Source organism: Euprymna scolopes, chromosome 10 (genome assembly GCF_053919585.1).
Source record: "Euprymna scolopes isolate OS-2025 chromosome 10, ASM5391958v1, whole genome shotgun sequence".
Lineage (NCBI taxonomy): Eukaryota > Metazoa > Mollusca > Cephalopoda > Sepiida > Sepiolidae > Euprymna > Euprymna scolopes.
In genome coordinates this window covers 70,030,111-70,052,816 of record NC_136491.1, presented here as the reverse complement: position 1 = coordinate 70,052,816, position 22,706 = coordinate 70,030,111, and the positions used below count along the sequence as shown (strand labels likewise).

Genomic DNA, 22,706 nt, shown 5'->3' with positions numbered 1-22,706 from the left:
ACAGAAAGAGGAATAGGGGAAAAACCTCTTTAGACCATAGCATTTTGAATATAAACATAGAGAGAGGGCGAGCAGCATCTTTCTATGTTCTATTTATTTAATATCATTTCCCCTTGTCCATGGGTCAGACGTTTTTTTGATAAATTACATACACTCACCCTTCACTTCTCATGGGTCAGCAATCTCCAACCTTCCTGCGATTGAGGATGCTTGTACTTCTGCAGTGGTTTATTGAAGAGGATGAACATTCCACATGGCAATACCAGTGTACTTGATTGATCCTTAGGATTACCTCCATGTTAAACAAATGTAGTGCTATCAGCAAATGTTGAACCCAGCCAGACTTTACGTTGGAGATTCATCTGTTATTGTGCTGCAGGCAGGTGAGAGTGCCGGCTGAGAGTCGAGCATTCACTGCAATATAAAATTCTGAAAGGCTGTAGTAAATTTGCTATCTGTGTGTCCCAGATAAAAACATTGTATTGTTAACAATGATGACTTCATTGTGTAAAATATTGGACTAAAAAATTTTTTTATTTTATTTTTATTTATTTATTTTTTTTTTTTTACATTAATTTTAATGATTTGGTTCTTGAGTAGTAGAATATTTAGTTAATCTATTTTTAATTTTGTTTTTAATATCTAAACATCTGTGTCAATAAATCTAAATCATAACAATAAGTTTTTTTTTTTTCTTAGTACATTTTTCATTAAAAGTTTGAGATCTACATTCAGCAATTAAAAATGTGTTGACTCATTCTATTGTGTGTGTGTGTGTGTGTGTGTGTGTGTGTGTGTGTTGAAATTTTTTGATGAAAAATGTGTATCTGAAAGCCCATCTTAAGAGGACAGTAGTGTGTGTGTGTGTACATACATACATACATACAAGCTGAATTCACTTATTTTAGCAAAATAATAAATGCCTTATAAGTAGTAGCATTCATGTGTGTCTGTGTGTACAACTCTCCTACAGTCCACACCACTGGATGAATCATGACCAAACCTGGCATAATGATGGCTCTCTACTCAGGGATGGTGCAGACCATTTTTCAAGTCAAAGATCAAGGTCATCTCCTACAGCCCACAACATTGGACCGATCAGGACTGAACCTGATCTCCAACCTAGAAATGGTGCACACTATTTTTCAAGGTTAAGGTTGAGAATTCGCTAGTATAAGAATAATTGTATACAGCAAAATTATGTTTGACACACTGGTTTCTGTCAGATCACCAAAGTTAAGCAATGATGAGCCAGGCCAGTACCAGATGGGTGACCATTTGGAACTTCCAAGTGCTGTATATGCTCTCTGCTTATCTCGACATTGTTTCCAGTCATCATGGACTTCTCATTGCCAATTTAGGAAAGATGTGGTTAAGGATTGCACAACCCTTGCCACACAATTACATGCACAGCTTCCCCTACAGGGAGTATCCTCTGTCTTTCCAAATTGAATAGAGGCATCATATAAGAATAATTAATGAAAACAAATAGATTATTCTTTTCATTGCTAAAGGTTTTAAAGCCTTTTAATATCAACTTACTGTTGATTTCTCTCTCTAATATAAATCAAATTCAACTTCCAGGCAATAATACACACAATTGTACTCACTTCTACTGTACACTCTTTAACCCTTATCCTTGAGTGGCCTCTGGGCCTTGATAATGTGGTGATGCCTTTGTAAAAAAAAAAAAAAAAAAATACAAATTCCAACAAAAATTATTTACGATAATGAAATATATAGAAAGAGTTTGATGATCTGATATAAAATAAGGAAGTTATAACTATTTTTTGGCCTTCGGGACAAGATCAAAGTGTAGTATCTGTTCTTCAGATGCTGCACTTCTATTTCTTGTTCTCTTTCGGTGGCGGAGAAATCCTTCACGACTGAGACAATTTTAATTTTTGTACCTTTTCTCCACGTTAAAAAACGACCCTGGTGTCTAACTCTGTCCCGTGGGGAGGCATTGTAAATAGGTACACCATCTCTCTTTGAGACATGGTATTTGGTTGTCTTTGCACAACTTTTTTAATAAAAATCTATCTTTGTTACAATAGAATATTAAGTAATGAGGTTTGCCATCTAGGTGTATTTTTGTACAAGGAATCAGAATATGCTACTGAAGATCTCCAGAAATTAATGAATAATCTGCAGTAAATGAACATAAATCTCTCTGCAATATCTTAAAATTTACCACATATCTATTAAAACAAGTTAATATACATTACACTTCAATTTCGAGTTCTTTGTGTACAAGAAACTGAAATCTAATAGTAGGACTGTCATGAAATGAATACATTACAAGATTTTTAAAATATTTTGCACAAATTATAGATTTTGCACAATTCTATTTCTATTGTAAGATTTCTATAAAAAATATGCTTGCGTTCATAATTATTGGCTATTTTGAAAATGTTCAGATTAGATTTTGAACATCAAATTATTTTTACATATGCATACATAAGTAAATGAGTTGGAATGAGATTACTTCCAGTCGTTCATATATTTTACGAAGATTAACTTTTAACATTTTCATTTATTTAATTGCTCAATTCAGTAAGTAAAATAAATATAAATACAATTTTTATCTATATTATTAACAACTACATAACATTTCATGATGAAAATTTTGGTGTTCCATAAAATATTTTTTCATATTATAGATTAACACTTTCTGCTACCAGCCTCTCTGTGAGATTCATTTTTTTCAATTTTAGATTATTACGTGTGAACACTGAAAATTTGGAAAGAACAATTTAGAATTTAGAGTGGGAGATCAGTTTTACACCTAAATTTAACAAAAATAACCTCCATTTCTAGGTCATTCTAGTGTTTTGGGGTAATTATTTTTATTTTTTTTACAATTGTGTGTGGTTTTAAGGAAACAGTTATTTTTTTTATTGGGGAGGGGCAGAGCTTGTCACTTGGATAAGGTTATTAGCTTTTTTTTTAAATTTTTTTTTTAATGGGTTTGCCACTCTGATCTAGGGTTAGTAGTAGAATAAGTAATTATAATTCTTATTTTTCAGCATTAAAAAAATATTGAGATTACTGCCCTAAAAGACAAGAATAATCTGGAAGTAGGAAATAATTTCACATTAACTTTATATGCAAAACTAAATCTCAACTCAAAGTTAATTTTTTTTTTTTTTTCCACAAAGTATTTTAAGATGCGTGCATGTATTCACCTAGAAAACACAGAATCTTATTTTTTAATTAGAGGCTGCAGAAAGTCATTTCTGATTACAATTGAAATTCGAAATGTGAGTGAACCTAACAAAAACAGTAACACCACAAACTAATCAATTATTTAATAGTCAGTTTATTTGAAAAAGAATACTTAAATGCAGAGAAGTCTGAATTTGTTTTTGTTTTTTTAATTAGTTTGTAAATGTAGTTTAAGTTCAATTATATATATACTTTTATGGGTTTTTTTTTTTTTAACTATTCCAAGAGTAATTTCCAGTTATAGCAGGATAGACAATAATAGAATATAAATAGTACAATACCAAATATATTAAATTTGTCCAATCAATGATAATCAGAACATGCATATATATATATATATATATATATATATATTAATGCTACATTCAAAAATTGTGACAAACTTTATATGTCTCATTCAAACACTACCATGTTTGAATATATGGTTAAGTGTTAGTTTTACTCATTTAGAACTGCTTTAAAGCTTCACTGCTAACTCATTTTGCGTCTAAATTTCAAACAATTTTTACAGTTCATAGGTCACCTTTTCAGCTATATTTTGAAATAAATTTTTTTTTAAATTTTCGTTCATTAAAACAAGTTATAATAAAATTACTGCTTTTTAAGTCTTCAGAATAAGTAAGGAACATTAAAGACGGTTTCTTTGGTTGTTGATTACCATAGCAACCTTTTCATCATCGACACCTTCTTAAATCATAGCGGGGAATGCCGCTCGCATGCCATTTTATTTGGGTTATATAGAGAGAGTTAACAAAAGTGATGCTCTTTGCCATGCTAGGGCTTATAATCTTTTGCTTACAACATAGCGCGTTAGTTCTGTTTCTCTCTTTTTTGTCCCTTTCTGTTTACCTAATTACGCCTTTTGACTTTTTTTTTTTATTTAGTCAAAAAAGAAATTGGTAATTTTTTATGGATTGTTGACAGTGTGTATGATATTGACTACACAAAAAAAGTATTTCAAAGCAAAGCCTGGAAAAATCATGGATTACATAGAAAAATGCGAGCATGAAAAGTAATATGGTTAAGATTAAACTCAGCAAAATGTATAAGGACCATGACGTTTCTGAATTTTGAGATGAAGATTGGTTATTTGTATTATTATTCATATTATTTATTTATTATACTGTTCTCATCTTGAGTGTGATTTTTACGTTTCGGTTGATATAACCTCCAACCTTCTTGAGATATATCTTGTCGAACTCGGGGAATGTTTCTGTCAAACTCAGGAATTTGGATGGAATTTCGAGCGGAACCCTTTATTTGCTTCATGGGGATAGCATTCTCTTGTTCCGTCAGCCATGACCGGATAGAGGTCCTAAGTGATTCGCAAATGTATATTTCGGTCGCCCACACTAAGGATTGAACCTTCAAGAGAATATCACTTTTATGATTTAATTTTTCCCAGTACTCTAACCACTGCGTCACGGGTCCTTGCGGATAATTCTAGTACGAATTTTAGGAGCCTTAAACCTACTTTTTATTTCTAGTTGTAAATATCACCATTTATTACTAATTATTACTATATATTAATGTATATCTATCTCTATACTTATTACTTGTATATATTAATGTTTTTACTTATTACTTGTATATATTATCTATTGTTTATAATTACTAGTTCCCATATCGCATTAAATTCTATACTAGGTCTACTTAGCAGTTGGTTATTCCCCAGCATATGTGCTGCTTCTTTCAGTCGTCTTGCTTTCCACCGTTCCTTTCTGTCTATGATTTTTACTTCGTCCCATAATGGTAGATGGTTTCCCTTTTCTTTCTTACATATATGGTCAGCTGTACCTGACTTTTCAGTCTCTCCACATACTACGGCTTTTCGATGATCTTCTAACTGTACTTTCTACGGATGACACGTTTCACCTCTGTATAGTTTTCCACATTTACATAGGATTTCATATGCACAGTTGATTTTTTCTGTAGGGGGCTTGACTCTCACAAACTGTTTCCAGAGAGTTGAATCGCTCCTAAATACTGTCCTGATGTCATATGGATTACATATTCATTGAAGCTTTTTAGACAAGCCCTTCATATATGGTATACAAACTGGTGAGTTTCTGAATAGTGTCCTTTTGTGTTTGGTCCAAATTTCTTGGAGCTGATGTCATGCTCTCTGGATAGTTGTTTCGCTGTATAGTTGGACAGATGGAGTTCACATGGTCTAGTAACATTCGAACATCTTCCTGATGGGGCCAGAGTATGAATGTGTCATCTACATATCGCAATCACATTGTTGGCTTTAGTGGTGTTGATCCTAATGCTATTTCCTCAAAGTATTCCATGTATGCATTGGCCAGTACCGGGGACAATGGTGATCCCATCGCCAGACCTTCTTCCTGTCGATATATATCAGATCCCATCACGAAGTATGTAGTTATGTGAACTCTATCCGTCCAACTATACAGTTCACAATGAAAAAAGAAAATAACAATAAATTATCATTCCTAGATGTGCTGATAACTCGCACAGGTCAGGGGTTTATGTCATCTGTATACCGAAAGCCAACTTTCACTGGACAGTATCTAAACTACAACTCCCACCATCCATATAATGTAAAGAAAGGAATTGTCCATTGCCTACAACACCGAGCAAAAGCAATATGTAGTAGTATCGGTGCATATCAAGAGGAGATGGGCAGTTTAAGAGAAAACCTCCACCGAAACAACTCTCCAGAGAGCATGACATCAGCTCCAAGAAATCTGGACCAAACACAAAAGAACGGTGGAGAGTAAGACTGAAAGGAGCAACACATATGCTGGGGAATAACCAACAACTAAGTAGACCTCTTATAGAATTCAATACAATATGGGAACCCGTAATTATAAACAATAGATAATATATACAAGTAACAAGTAAAAACATTAATATATACAATAAATATGAGATAGATATACATTAATATATAGTAATAATTAGTAATAAATGGTGATATTTACAACTAGAAATAAAAAGTAGGTTTAAGGCTCCTAAAATTCGTACTAGAATTGTCCGCAAGGACCCGTGGCGCAGTGGTTAGAGTACTGGGAAAAATCAATTGTGAAAGTTGAAGGTTCAATCCTCAGTGTGGGCAATCAAAATATTTGTGAATTACTTAGGACCTCTATCCAGTGGCTGACAGAACAAGAGCACGCTAAGGATTATTTGTTAAAATTAGTAAAAGAAAATAAGATATTCTGCTAAAAAATGTAATAAATTTATAACTTAAAATATTGCAGCATTTAGGATTTTTAAAAATTCAATTTAACATTATATATAAATTCTTAATGCTGCAATATTTTAAGTAATAAATATCTTGTCTTTTTCTTTTCCAGTTTTACAACTTTACTTTTCTAAGTTTAATCTTAACCATATTACTTTTCATGCTCACATTTTTCTATGTAATATGTATATTCTGATATCAAAATATGTCTAACTAAACATTTCAGGATATTTTTAATATTTATATTTTCAATCTTTTCATGTTTGTTTTGGAATCCAAAATAACAATAAAATTGCTGCGGTTACTATAACTATTACAGCTGATACAGTCAATGAAACGGTGAAATTTGCTGAAATAGAAGCAATTTTTTTTTTTTTTTTTTTCCGGATACTAAAAAATTGCTACTACAAAAAGATAAAACATGTAATTATAATTTTAATACATAAAGAGTAAAAGGATTGATTTACTTATCAAAATGTTCAATACTCGTGTGGAAGTGTTTTCTTAAACATGACAAAAAAAGGGGATATTAGGTAGTTTTTTTTTTTGTTTTTATCCAACCATATTTAAGGGCTTGATTTCTCCTAATCGTTTTCCAAATTTCATGACATAATGCCTCATGGAAGAGTGGTAACAAACATTTGAAAAGCACTCCCGCTGGTCACAAGTTTTGGAAATGACCTATTGGCAATGTTAACATGTTTATTTTATTTGCATAAAACTCTTGGAAAATAACATATATAACATCACTGCTAATAAAGAAACAATAGAGCAGAGCTAAATTGCAGTTTTTTTATATAATCGCATGGACAACACCTTCTATACTTGTAATAACTGACAACATTTGTCAAATACTATCAGTAGTTGATACACATGGAAATTGCAACACCAGCAGACACTGATGCATATATGACATCTGCACAACACCAGATGACTACACACAATACTTGCCACTTATGACATCAATAGATATACTCTCTCTATATATATGTAATCCGTAATAAGGAACAGCACAACTTTAAACCCAAATTTATAATTATCTACCATCACAAACGTAGACTACTAAATAATATTTGATATGAAAAAAATAATAATAAAAAAAATATATAATATTAAGTGCACAAGCATGTAGGTATACATACTGTGCATAATAGCGTGTGCGTGTAGACATACAATCTTCTCTGCGCAACAGGAATAGCTCAACATTGACTGCTTCAAGCTTTTTCGTGCATACAATATAAACATTTACACTTTTAAATGAACAATTATAAACGAAACAAACTGTTAAAAAAATCAATAAATATAAAAAGAAAAAAAAATTATAATAATTTAAGATATTACATAAGACTTATTGAATCAAAACTCATCTTCTGGTAACTGACTCAACAAATATGCGAGTTGACTTGACTGTGGGACTCACGCTTAAATCCAACTTCTGGCACTGGCTCAAAAAAAAAATGTAGTCATGTTTGAGAACTGTTTATGCTTTTTCTCCCCCTGACGAAGAGATATATTTTCGAAAATTTGGGGAAATTCACAATCTACTATCTTGTATGACATGCTATGTTTAAAATAAATGTATAATTGATAATTATTGAAATTCTTTCAATGTTCTCATTATTTTTCCTACATAAACTACATTGCCACAGCCTTCAAACACAGCCCTCTCACACTTCGCACAATGCTTCAAACTACAAAATCATCTTCATATTATGTATATATTATTTATTGATTCAATTCAAAGTAAATTCATTTACAAAGAAAATGGTGGCATTTTGAGAACTTAAAGTGCCTTGATTTGTAAAATATGACTTTCAACATAGGCCCTTCTTGAAATCTGTGCTGATCCAAAGTTTTTTTTTTTTTTTTTTTTTTTTTTTTATGGTCAGTAGGTAGTGCTAATAAAACTGTTACAAGATAGAAGATAATGAAATGACCACAAAATCTCTGCTCACTTTGTGGTAAATAATATAACAGCATATGAAATTGAATCGATTGAAGTAAACAAAATCAATGGATAATTGATTGCCAACTGCTGTTATTGAGACGATGAGTCACATGTAAATGCTTCAAAGATTTTTTTTGCATTTGTTATTTGTTCTATTATAGGTGTTGATTTATTATTGATGATTTTTTTTCTTTCTATTTTCACATTATATACCTTCAGACAAGTTTTTATAATAGATCCAAGGACTTTAATGGATCATGTTGGAACTACCTCAAAATTGCATTCAAGCTTTGTTTTGATATTTAAATTGATTTTTTTCTAAAATCTGACAGAAAATATTTCAAATTTGAATTATTGAAGTTTATGCGATTTGCATGATAATTTCAGATGGGCTATGAATTCAATCCTTTGTGCAGAATGTGTGTGTGTGTGTGTATGTGTACAAGGTATCCTAAAATTAACCAACTATGTTGATGAAATCGATTATTATTCTAAAACTTGTTTTTTGAAATATGTCCACCTCGTAAAAAATACACTATGCATAAAATTGTATTGCTTTATGTGTAGTGGCACGATTTTGATCACGGGGAAATGACTAAACAAATGAGAAAATATGATTTATTCAACATATATGCTGTCTGTGCCTCATTTATCCTTAACAGCTCTAAAAACATTAAAAAGCATTTCCTGTGTTATTTTTTGAACTGCTGTATCTGCATTCTTGGAGTTCAGCTAGATTATTAGCTGTTTTCTTTTGCTTTTGGTGAAACAAAGCAAAGAAATTGAGGAGTTCAGTCTGGAGAACGTGGAGGTCAAATTCTGGATCCGACCTGATCAATCCGTCAATCTGGTTTAGGTACTCTTGTACAATTAGAGCGTAATGGCACGGTGAACCATCTAGTTGGAACATAAAAGTATAAACAATGCCGTCCTTCACAAGCTTTAAAAACAGTTGAAATACATCTAGATAAACAATGCTTATGATAGTAGCTTCTCAAAAATTTTATTAAATTTGAAACTTCCAAACTATACATTTACTTCTGTGGAATCTCTTTCCAATTCTATAAACTCAGTTAGTCTCATATACAGCAATCATGCCTATTGACTTTAGTGCACATAAAAATTGTTTTGTCACTTAATAAAATGGTATTGCATAATATTTTAAATTTTTAATTCAGAGTACCATAATGCTCACTAAATATAGTCTTCTTCCTTATGAAACATTTGAATGTGTTAAGCCTTTTTTCAAAAATACAGAACTCAAAATCCTGTGTATTGTATCTATTTTCACAATTCTGTATTGGCTAATTATTGTGATGTTCCTAAGCTTTATGCAATCCATAATTAGCTTAGTAGCCTCTGTCTATTGCTAACATTTTTATAACCATGGCTTAAAGGGGGGAAAAATTGATGTCATAAACATATTAAGAACCTTATTGGATTTTCTTTTTTTTTTTTTTTTCTTTTTTTAAGGTGTTGTTGGTTCATTTGTAAACAATTTTTGGTTTAGTTTTGCTGGAAACGTTCTCTTTTCATCCTCTACCTTTTTCCTCGTGCACAGATTGTTTTTTTTTTTTTTTTTAATTTATTCAAAAGTAAACGTCAGAGTTTATGAAATTTCTTTTGAAACTTATACCATACTTTATTTTTTTGCTCTTTGAATATGTGCAATTAAGACAAAAACTTTTTCTTCTATATTTATCATTTTAGGGTGCTGAAAAAATTGTAATAAATTAATTTTTAGGACACATAAAGTGATAAAATTTTGTGCATAAATTTTTAACATGAACATATTTTGAGAAAAATTGATTTCATCAAAATAGTTAATTTTGAGACACCTGATATATAGAATGTGTGTGTACATTTCTAATCATAACTATATTTATATTTTGTCTGATAATGCAATTGTGGACTTTTTCTACACTTCATTTTTGTTTTTAGCACGGCAGAGGGAATACGCCCGAAAAGCCCAAAGTTTAACAATAGATCAACAGCCCAAACGATCATTTTTGTCCAGGAACAGGTAAAGACATCATTTCTCATAATTTTAAACATTAAAAATAACTTCCATGCAATATTGTTATCAAGTGAATTCCAAGCTTCTCGTTTTCTTTTTTAATCCAGGAATATTTAAAAAAGAGAAATAATAAAAAAAAAAAAAATAAATACTGAAGTTCACTACAATTTTGCAAAGTATTTAGTCCAACCTGATATTGGTTCTATGAATTTAAAAAAATGAAATAAACATTAAACTTTGTACACAGTCCAATTATAAGTCTCCATTTACAAAACAATATATAATTTCAATAGAAAATAAGATGAAAAACTTGTTACCAAGTTTTGTTAGCCAATATCATTTTAAATGAATTACCTCGTTCTTACTTGATACAGTTCTTTAGGTAGACAAAACTTGAAATGAGTCCTCTTAAATTAAAACTACAAGATCATTGTGGACCAATATTATTAGTATTGAAATAATTTATAGCACATTGTATGGATGTTGGCTTACCAGAAGCACCACAGCAAGAGTGAAAGAAGTTGAAGGATATACTGTTGAAAATAACAGAAGGATGGTATAAGTTCAGGGAACTTCTACCATTACTAATCAGCAGAATGTTACCACTGTTACGCAAGGAAAGAATCTATCAGGCATATGTATGCAATGTGATGATTAGGGCTATGATTACAGCATATTCTTATTATTTTGACTCTCGAGTGTATCTGTTAATATCTTCTATGCTTTTATAGAGAGTGATGTGGTTCTCGGTTGATTAACTGTCGGATATATACTTAAGTGAAAACAATAAGAATATGCTGTTGTATATAACCCTAGTGATGATATTGCAAAGTGAAACTTGGCTAACAAGGGTTGAGGATATGCCAGTATTAATCTTTTTACAATTGAAGAACCCAAACTTTTACATTTGACTCTAGAATAATGACTTCAGATGAAAGTCTGAACTAAATCTACTTTAGGTACAAAAATTCCAAATACAATAATTTTACAGACAACAATTCTCAAAATTGCATATTTTTTTCTTGCTTTTAAAAATTCTTCATATACAATTTTATAAACAGAAAAAGATCTAGATGTAAAAAGTGAATATATCTCACTTTATGAATTGATTTCTTTAAACCTTAGAATTATGAATTGACTTTTTTTTTAAATTTAAATCTAATTATACATTTGTATAGTTTACAAGTCACAAAGTTTAAAAGCAATTGAATAAGTGTCTATATTTATATGTAGAATTACTTCCATTAAAAATACATAATGTAATAAAGTAAACATATTAATTGTAATTTTCTTTTTATTAAGATGTTATATCATATTTTATATTAATTGTAGAAGACACATGTTAATTGCAACAATTGAGTTTGATAAGTCTGTTTTATATGAATAGTACAGAAAGTGATGAGTAAGTTGAAGGTGATAATGGCAAATCTTTTTTCTGCTCTACTTTGCAATCATTTTATATACTACATGGGAATGTAATTCAAACTGAATGATGATCAATCAAGATTTATAAGAATTCAAAATGTTGATGTTCTGGCCATCTGTACACCTGTTTTGTTTTCTATTCTGAGAAACCAAAATATTATTTAAATGAAAAATCAAAACTTATTTATTTTTGACAGATTATCTGTGCCTACAAAAAATGACTGCAGTGGTCCACTCAGCCAAGACCAACAACCTTTGGTTGCGATTATGTCCGATGATAGGTAAGTTTCTTTCTTTCTTTTTTTTTTTTTTTCTTTTTTTTTACATAGGCATCACCACTTATCAAGGCCAAGAGGTCACTCAAGGATAAGTGTTAAAGAGTGTACAGTAGAAATTGGACAATATAGTAATCGATAGTAATGGAGATTCGGTAAATTTGTTACTTATATGGAACGACTCATCAAAAACTTGTTTACGTTAGACTTGAAGACAACCATATTCTAGTCGGCTGGAAAGCAGGAAAACGGAAGACAATTCCATAGGCGTGCAGTTCTAAGAAAGAAGCTTTGCTCATGGAATCTACGCTTAGGTTTAGGCACAGATAAAGAGTGGGGGAAACTAGTGATAGTGTTTTCTGCTAGACGGGTGTTTCTTGTGAAAGTTTGGCAAGGGGGGACCATAGATTGGAGCTCAGCCGAGCACCTGCCATGAAAATAACGATAAAGCAGAAACAAACTCGCAACATTTCTGTGAGAAAGAGGTTGCAGGGAAGAGAAAAGGACATCCCCAAAAGGCTATGAAGTCTATTTTGAACTCTATCAAGGCAGGATAAGTCCTTTCTAGCAGCTCCTGCCCAGGTGTGGCAACAGTACTCCATCCTTGAACGCACCTGGCTCTTATATAGATAGAGAATTGCATCAGCAGTGAGATATCTACTGGATCGATAGAAGGATCCCACCATCTTTCCAGTGGCCTTGGCAACGGATTTAATGTATTTGTTCCATTTAAGATCAGGAGTAAAGTTCAAGCTCAGAAGCTTGTCAAAACATGAGGCCTCCTCAAGACGAGAGCCATTCATTTCAATTGATGCCAGATGGGAATCAGAGCATTGATGATGTCAAGATAAAAGCTTGGTCTTAGATGCATTAAAAGTAACAAGCCACCTCTTTCCCCATTGTACCACTTGCTCAAGATCAGAGGAGAGAGAATCAGAGAACTTGGTCGTTTACGGTCTTAGATGTGCTACCATAGATAGTGTCATCAACATAGATGTCTACGAATGATGTAAGGATATGATTTGGAAGATCATTAATATAGATCAGGAAGAGAGTAGGGCCCAGGATGGACCCCTTAGGGACTCCAGCATTAATACTAAGAGCTTCTGATTTCTGCCCATCAACCACTTCTCTTATGAACCTATCTGAGAGAAATGATTTAATAATTGAGAAGATATTTCCAGCTATACCATAGCTGGAGATTTTGTGAAGTAAACCTTTATGCCATACTCTATCAAAGGCCTTTGATATGTCAAGAGCAATTGCCCTAGAAAGGTAGCCTCTGTCGAGAGATTCGCTAATCCTATGAGATATAACTGTAAGCACATCTGCTGTAGATCTAGCAGAACGGAAACCATATTGCGTGTCACTAAGGTTATTTTTGCTAAGATGGTTGATTACTTCTCTATTTAACACAGATTCCAGCAATTTACTCATGACGCACAGGAGACTTATTGGTCTGTAATGTGAGGGAGATGACCGATCACCTGAATTCTTAAATACAGGGCATACTGATGAGATTTTCCAGGGTGACTGGAAGCAATTCTCCTTCAGACAACATTTAAACAGTTTTGTAAGGATGGGCGCAAGTTCTGGTTGAAGTCTTTTGAGTACTATAATTGGAACACCGTCAGGGCCGGTTGCTTTACTGGAATCAAGGTTTTTGATTAGCTTGGCAACATTACGTACAGATATTTGTATATCACATAGCATGTTTTCTGATACAGGAGGAAATATTGGGGGTTGGCAGCCTTGGTCGCAAAGGTTAGAATTAGCTGCAAAGTTCTTGGCAAAGAGTTTGGTTTTGTCTGATGCTGACGAGATTACCTCAGTTCCATTTATGAGAGTTGGGATAGAGCACACGCTTCTGTTCAAGATTCTGTTTGCTATTTGCCAAAACTGGTGGGAACCAAGCCGCTGCTCAGCTACTTTGGACTTGTCGGACTGAGCATACAACTCTCTTGCATTTTTTATTACTTTTTTACAGTGGTTGCTGGCAGTTCTGAAAGCGGCTTTAGTCTCAGTACATCTATTACGTTGGAAGCAATGGAAAAGGTGATTTCTATGCGCAATGGCAGCAGCACATTCCGGAGAGAACCACGGCTGGCTGTTAGGTTTTTGCTGGAATTTTTTCGAGGGTATGAAACGGTCTATACCTACAATTAGCAATTCTGTTACGTCTGATCCTATAGAAGACACATCCTTTTTAAACATGGAATGGAATGAGGTAGATCTGATATAAATGTGCGGAAGCTATCCCAGTCAGCCATAGCGTATCGATATACTGTACGATGGAGAAGTACATCTGGGGACTTATTACATTTCATTTTTTATCTTGACTGATACAACTGAGTGGTCAGAAGATCCAAGTGGAGACAGAACAGAAGCTGAACACAGTTCAGGGCAAGTTGTGAGAAAGAGGTCTAAGAGACTTGCATACTGGCCGTCAGAATCGGGAACACGGGTGGGTTCGTGAACAATCTGAGTGAAGTCATAAGCAATGGAGAAATCATGACAGAACTTCCCCTCATCATCGGTCTTGTTTGAGTGAGTTATGCTTTTAAAGATAGTAACTCCGCTGTCGTGGGGGCGATAGAGAGTAAATATAAATGCAGTAGTTTGAGCTAGTGCAGCCTGGAAGCACATATAGGGTAAGTTAGGATCTTCTCTGGAGATGTCCCTACCACATGGAAAGCCATCTTTGGAATAGGCACATATTCCATGCCCATGGCGATCTTGAGGGTCACATTTGGAAGTTAAATTAGAGTATACTTTAGTTACAAACTCATCTAGGGAAATGGTCTGTCCAATGCCAGTTTCACTTAGAAATAATGTCTGGTTTAGTCTCCTGTAATTGGGTTTCAGCCTCTGGAAAGTTAGAACGTAGACCCCTGATGTTAGAGAAGGAGACCTGTAAGTGGGGGTCTACGTTAGAAGTTGGAGATCCAGGTTTAATTGTGTTTTTTATTGAGACTTTTCATGATGGTGTTTTGGGATTTATGGACTAGGTCGACAGACATGCCTGAAGCAGGACAGAGAGGGAAAGTAAGAGAGAAATAGAAATGAAGAATTATTTTTATTTATTTATTTATTCTTTTTTTTTTTTTTTTTTTAGCACATAAAAAGGTAAAGCCGTAACAATTACCCACTAATATGGCATAGAGGCCCCACCAGAAGCTACTGTATGGTCCAGAATCCATTCACCAAATGGCAATACAGCAGCCCCAGTACTTTGCACCTGTGGTAGGACCGCCTCCTTAGTGGTTAATCCAAGGTTCGGGTCCCTAACTATCAGGCGGATAACGTCAGCCCAGATGAAACGTTTACCTCCAGCACCCTTACTAGTGACAATGCTACAAGGATAGACATAGAAATAGAAAATTTCCGACATCCCTGGCAGCTGTTCACTCACAAATACTGCCAACCTAGAAAACAGCTTTTTTTTTTTTTCTCCCTTTGTCAGAAAAATCACTCATTAAAAATGAGAACTGAGTGACAAATAAAGAGAAACAAGAGTAATAGGAGCTGCCGATAACTCATCCACAATGCATTTTCTACTCTCCATTAAAAAAAAAAAAAAGAATTATTAAGTATTATACTTAATAAAAGTCCATTTGGTGTGTTTAAGAGGGGGTTAGGTGAAAGATTCCCCTCTCACCAATTGAAAATGAAAACAATTGCAAAATCTATTATGCTATCAACTTGGAAAATATAAACATTTATAGACAAGAAAAATCTATGGAAAAAAAAAAAATAAATAAAATAAAAATAAATAAAAATAAAATAAAATAAAAAATATATATTCGAAAGGAACTTGCCAGATAGATTTGGTACATCTTTCCATGAGAAAACCATTTACACAATTAATAAAACAATGAAATGAAAATAAAGATTAAAAACTGAAATAAATATATTAGCACTTGCATCTAGAAAAGAAATTACAAAATTCATAATTTAACTGCTATAGAAAGATGTCCTTTGTGGATTCAAATAGGAATTGATTTTGCTTGAAAAAAAAAAAAATGCAGCGTTTTCATTTTTGAAAAAACGGTCATCACGTGACATAGTTTGCTACTTAGACAAGCATGTTCTTTTATAAGTAGTAACGTGTCGTGGGATAGAGGGGGGGGGTAAGAAACCAGCATTTTCAGATCTATTTATGCTCTATTTCAAATGAAACTTGCCAGATAGATTCAGTACATCTTTCCACGAGAAAACCATTTACACAATTAATAAAATGAGCCAATTTAAAATTTTGTTAGAAAACAAAAAGAATGCTCAATTTGTGAAATAAAGAATTCAAACAAAACGGGTGTTTGGAGGTGTGTGTGGTTTTGGGTAAATCAAAAAAGAATAATAAAAAATCATTTTGTTAAGTAAGTAGGAAGAATCTAAGTCGAAGCCTTGAGGCGCAGTTGGAAAATAATAAAGTGAAAAAAAAAACAAAACGTGCGATGTTAACCGTTCGCCGACCAAGAAATAGTAACGGAAAGATGTTTGAATTGACAGGTGCCATTAATGAGGTCAAATAGAAGTAACGGAGTTAACATTTACTGCGGGGGCAGCTTTTTTTTTTTTTTTTTTTTTTTTGTTTACTCAACTTTGGCTGGTTTTGTTTCCCCAAGATGTTGGGGAGAAACCAACTCCCCATAAAAAGGGATTGTCCAAATTGAATAGCAATCATCTGATATAAGGAATTTTCCTCGCATTAAAGCTGATTGATTACATTCGCGGCGCGATTGCCGAGAACAGCGTCTTAGCTTTCAATTAGTTTCGCTTTTTATACAAAACAGCCGAATCAACACGCGAGAAGCCAAAATAGCAATAATTTTGTAAAAGTCGCTGTAAATAAATCTAGACACGACCCGCGTTCCCAAATCGTAGATACTATTATCTAGGGCATATCACTTTTAAGCAATAGTACCCCCCCCCCCCTGGACGGTCGGCGAAAAAAGCCTTTTGGAGACCTACAAAAATGCGCATGCCGCATTTACCTTTTTATATATATATATATATATATCTGTGATATTTTTGGTAAGGGGCAGAGAAATATGAAAATTTTAATAGCGCCTATAATTTATATGCTTTTACATTTCCATAGAAAATTTATTTTTTTAAATGTGAAGATTCATCATTTTTATTTATTTTATCTATTTATATATGTATTTCTGTATCCGTATTTATTGTTTCTATCTCCTTTCTCTACTTTCTCTGCTATCTTCCCTATTTTTTCCTTTTATTATTGGCTCTTTTTTAATGATTCCTATTATTTCATAGTGGCATATATATATATATATATATATATTACAGTAGTAGTTCAGCCTGGCTTTGCTCAGGCCCTATGCACTGTTTATAACTTTATGTGCATGTGTATATATTAAAGTGTCCATGTGTACGGCAATGCCTTTCTATATGATAGGCTTACTTAACAACAATAAAGAAAAGTTGGTAGAGACCGCAGAGGTCAATTTTTTTTTTTTTTAATTTGACTCCAATTTTGACCCCTTAACATTTATTGTTTTGGTCTCAAATAAAATTAAAATGTTTGACCCATGTCCAAGTAACCTATATCTAAAATTTCAAGTGTTCAGACCCAAAATTGGCAAAGGAGTTTGGTAGAGTCTGCAATAGTCAACTTTGACCTTTTGGAAGCCAAATTTTCACCCAAAAATTATTAAAATGCTTGCTGCATGTCTGACTACCCTTTATGTAAAATTTCAAATGTTTAAACCCAAAATTGGCTTAATAATTTGCTAGAGACCACAAAGGTCAAATCTTTTTAACTTTGACCCCTTGGAAGCCAAATTTTCAGCAAAAAAAAAAAACTGATTAAAAGTTTGCTCTATGTTTGAATACACTTTATGTAAAATTTCAAATCTTTAGACTAAAAATTGGCTGAGTACATTGGTAGAGACCAAAGAGGTCAATTCTTTTTTAACTTTGACCCCAATGATGACCCCTTAATATTTATTGTTTTGGGCTCAAATCAAATTATAAAGTTAGATCCATGTCCAAGTAACCTATATCTAAAATTTCAAGTGTTTAGACCCAAAATTGGCGGAGGAGTTTAGTAGAGTCTTCAACGGTCAAATTGTTGAACTTTGAAATCCAATGAGAAAACGGTACAAATGACTGTACAAACGCATTAAAACCCTGCCAGTGTTTGTGATGCCTCTAAATCTGGTCGTCCTCTTCTTACAGGGAAGACAATTCTATCAAGATCTGCAGTCTTAGAAACAGATTTGAAACAGCTCCCCAAATCCAACAACAGTGTAATCTTGTTAAAAAGTGCTCTCTTTCTACAGCTAAGAACAGGTTGAAGGAAAACGCAATCCAATGATTTCTGTAAAAGACAGAAAGTGCCGTCTGAATTTCGTCAGATGCAATGAAGATCATAACTCTTCATATTGGTCAAAAATGATTTTTAGCGACCAAAGCAAATTCAGTAGGCTAGGAAGTGATGGTAGGCAGTACATCTGTTGAAGGAAAGCCGAAAAATTTAATCCTAGGCGCACAGTTTCAACGCTGCAAGGTGGTGGAAGTTCAGTTTTGAAGTGGGGCATTATTATTGGTCGAGGACCTATAGTTAGCTTGCAAGGGCAAATTAATTCGACGAAGTACATTAATATGTTGACTGAGCATTTTCTACCCTACTTTGGCCAGAATTTGGATGATAATTCCATTTCCATGCAGGATAATGCTTCCATTCGCACAGCTGGCAATGTCAAGAGGTTCCTTAAAGAGCATGATATTCAGTGTTTGAATTGACCTGCACAATCTCCAGACCTCAATCCTATCAAAAACGTATGGCATTACATCAACCAACAGTTATACAATGATAAAATTTCAAATCTGGAAGAACTTTGGACAAAAATTAAAGAGATGTGGGATACCCTTTCACCAGACTATTGCCGCAGACTAATTTAATAATTCTGACCTAACAACACTAAGCTTTTTAAATGGTGAAAATAGTAATCTTCAAATTGATTTTGTCTCAGATTAAAAATTTTTATTTTTTATAAAAAAAAAAAAAATCTCAAACAATATATATTTATATTCTACAAAAAAAAAAAAAATAAATACACTCTTTCAATTTGACAAATTTTCACTCCGACACATTATGCATGAGTCTTGCAAAGAAACAAAAAGATAAAATAAAATTTTGACTCCACTTTTTTAAGTTAAAATAAAATGCATTTATTCATCGTACTTTCCAAACTACGCCTGCATTAGTGTTTTCATTCGTCATTTTTTTTCCTCGCAACATGTTGCCGCCACACAGGTTTTTCAAATCTCTTGCTGGCATGTACTTCGCCTTGCTCTCGCCGCCCATGTGGTCCAAAATCTTTTTCCTTCTCTTCCTTAACTGTGATTTCAACTCGCACCACATTTTGGTCATTTGCATATGTGAGCTACTGCTACATACGTGTCCACTGGCCCAAACCCCGCCTCGGCGGCACGGGTGTCAAGATCAAAGTGTAGTATCTGTTCCGACAGATACTGCAAGCAAAGACCAGATGTGGGGGCAACCCCACATGCCTGACCTTTAACCAGCTCCCATTTCCCCTCCCTTCACTCCTCACATTAAAAATCGGCCTTGTGCCTAATTTGCTGTGTCCGTGGCTTTGTTACAAATCAATCAAAACATAAAGAGCTATTTATACACAGTTATCAAAAAGTGAAATGCAGAAAAATCTCTGAATAATAAGTTATCTTTCCTATTAAGAAAAGTTTTTTATTTCCATAAGTAATTAAAATACTTTACCACATAAAAAAAAAAATTATTGACTGAAAAAATTATGAAAAGTATAGTTTATTTAAAATTAATTTACATATTTTATCTTTTTAAACATTCCAACTATTATTCTAAGGAAGCAATATATTTTTTTTTATTAAAAAATAAGTTGCTACAATCTATCCCTAAAAATATACTGAAGTGTTGGCAAATTAAGTTAGACATGTCATTATTGGGAATGAAAAACGAGTCATTTTTAACTTGAAATTTTTCGAGCTATAGGTATTCATGTTTGCAAGAAATAGAAGTAAATAGGGATGGATTTTAATTTGATTTTATGAAAAAAGTGTTATTTGGTTTGAACCATGGTAAATTTGAGCATGTTCAGAAAGATGTGGCAATTGAGTGACACCGGATACAGTACCATGCTAACTTGTCTTTTAACTATTTACATAATTGGGTTGCTGAAAATACATTTGAAACGATAAATCCTATTCTTGTTTAAAAATTATTTCTTATTTTTATTTTCGTTTTTAAATTCCCTAAATTGTAATTCTTTATTTTATTTGAATATTAATTTCAGTAGTGAAGAAGACGACTTCAATGTCCATCTGTCAAAGACTGCACACCGAGAAATAACAGAGCAACTCATCAAAGATGGCTACAACCTTGACCTTGAACCAGATGATGAAGATCTTGATCTTATCCCACCACGCCCGATGAATGAACGATGTATCTGCTGTCAACTGCAACCAAATTGTGCTCTGCAGTAAGGAAGGTTCTAATCCCCACCTGAAAAATACCCCCTGCCTCTCTCTCCCAAATTTTGTTCGATTTTCCTTGCCTTGAATTATCAGGTGAAATCCAGAACATTTGTGAAACCGTGTACATTTTGAGGGGGAGGAGTGGGCTTAAAATGTCTGAAATAATTCACTCATGAATTCACTAAATTTAATTTTTATGCATGTTTGTGCAAAAGTAAAGAAACCATCATGCAGCGACATACACACCATTCTGTTTACACATACATGTGAAACGCACATACCTGTCAAAACATTTTGATCTTCGACTCCATTAAAAAAAGATGTCTTTCAAAAATGTTAATATTCAAGTGGAATATTTTCTGGGAAGAGGGAATCAAAAATTCTCTGTCCAATTTAAGACTCGCAAAAATAATAATGATACAAAAAAGGTTTTTATTTTCACTTCACCTGCTGAGCCGGTGAGCAGAAAAGGGTTGCTTGATGGAAATGTTCAATTCTAGCCCCAAAAATATCCACAGCAGAGAGTGCCTTTTTTTTTTTTTTTTTTTCCCCCCCCCCCAATCCGAAAGTTTTTCTTTTCTCACTTCTCTACTGACCGCCATTTTTTTTTCCTCAATTTTTTCTTTTTAACTTTTCTGTACTGCTGAACTTGAATCAATAATTTGTGAGAATATATTTTTATTTATTTAAAATATTTTTGTCTAAGCATTACCCTCTGTTACTTTTTCTTGATTGCTTATTTTACAATGAGATTTTTATCTGAAAAAAAGAGAAGTGTTTTCTATTTTAATTTTGTTTTGTTTTTCTTTTTTGTTCACTGAAGATTCCAGACTCTGCTGATTTAGTTCTCTTTTTGTTGCCTTATTTCCAATCTATTTTGAGAAATTGTTACAGTCCTTTTGTAAATATTAAAACAAAGGGCAGTAAATGTTTTCTTTAAATACATTATTTCATAAATACATACTTTAGCAACAGTATAGTTGTCTTCTATAATTTCAAAGATCACAAACATCAGCTATACATATTATAAAAGAAAAAATGGTGCTTGATTACAATGGTGATTTCTTTTTTTTTTAAACCAATACATTTCAGGTGAAAACATTGTTCTTATGTGTCATGATAAAATTAGTATATATTATGAAATATGATCCAAAAGATGTGCTAGAAGTATTTTAAATAGAAAATCTGCTACAATTACATTCTCATGTATTGTTTAAAGATAGCAGACCCTTATTTAAAATGAATTTAAGTCGAGGGTTATCTTTGTTTATCATACTGAATTGATTGCACAACTCTTCCACATTAAAACTTGATAATTTCATAAATTCTATTTTTACTTATAATTATTTTTCTAGTGGATTTTTTTTTTGTAATTTATATTAATTTCACCATGACACGTAAATATGTAATGTTTTCACCTGAAGTGCGTTGGTTTAGAAGATCACCTATGTAAACAAGCACAAAATTTTTTTATTTTTTTTTTATTTCAAGTTTGTTTCAAACTTGAATGCATATAACACACACAATTCAGATTTACAATTTCCCAAAATTGTAAATATTAATAAAAGTTCTGGCACTTCTATATTACAAACAAAAAAATATTGAATTTCAAATGAAACAAATGGTACCTACTTAATTGTCAGGCCTCAAATAGTAACATATCCAAAAATTATGTAAAAATGATAAGGTAAAAAAAAATATTTATTAATGAAAAAAAATTTGTAAACAGAAGCAAAATCACTATATTATGTTTACTAAAAAAGAGATAAGTTGATTTTTTTTTATTGATAATTATTTTTCTACCTTATATTTCCATAATGTTACTATTTGCAACATGACAATATATAGGTACTATTTGTTTAACTAGAAATTTAATTTTTTCCCCCTCTGTATAATATAGATGCACCAAAATTTATTAAATTCCAGAACAAAAATATATCTAAACTTTTTAAATTTTTTTTTATTTTATTTTATTTTTTTTTTCTCCACAGTAGAATTACAAATTGGTGACACTGGAAGAAATGCTTGTTTAAATTAAGTCTAAGGAAATATATTCATATATATTTTTTTAATTTATATTTTAAAAAATGTTTCGGAATGTTC

General features: G+C 32.5%; 1 protein-coding gene across 2 annotated transcripts in view; it reads left to right on the top strand.

The window, feature by feature from the left end:
* The window catches only part of LOC145286084 (protein FAM219A-like), a 60,421-nt gene extending 39,028 nt beyond the window's left edge, over window positions 1-21,393 (top strand). The window contains exons 3-5 of one of the 2 annotated variants that reach the window (XM_080134755.1): window positions 10,329-10,410; window positions 12,027-12,110; window positions 20,423-21,393. In XM_080134755.1, coding sequence (XP_079990881.1) covers window positions 10,329-10,410; window positions 12,027-12,110; window positions 20,423-20,612 — 356 coding nt within the window. In that variant the 3' untranslated portion in view covers window positions 20,613-21,393. The remainder of the gene's footprint in view (window positions 1-10,328; window positions 10,411-12,026; window positions 12,111-20,422) is intronic. The other variant, XM_080134756.1, reaches the window with a different exon arrangement.
* The last annotated feature ends 1,313 nt before the right edge of the window (window positions 21,394-22,706 follow it).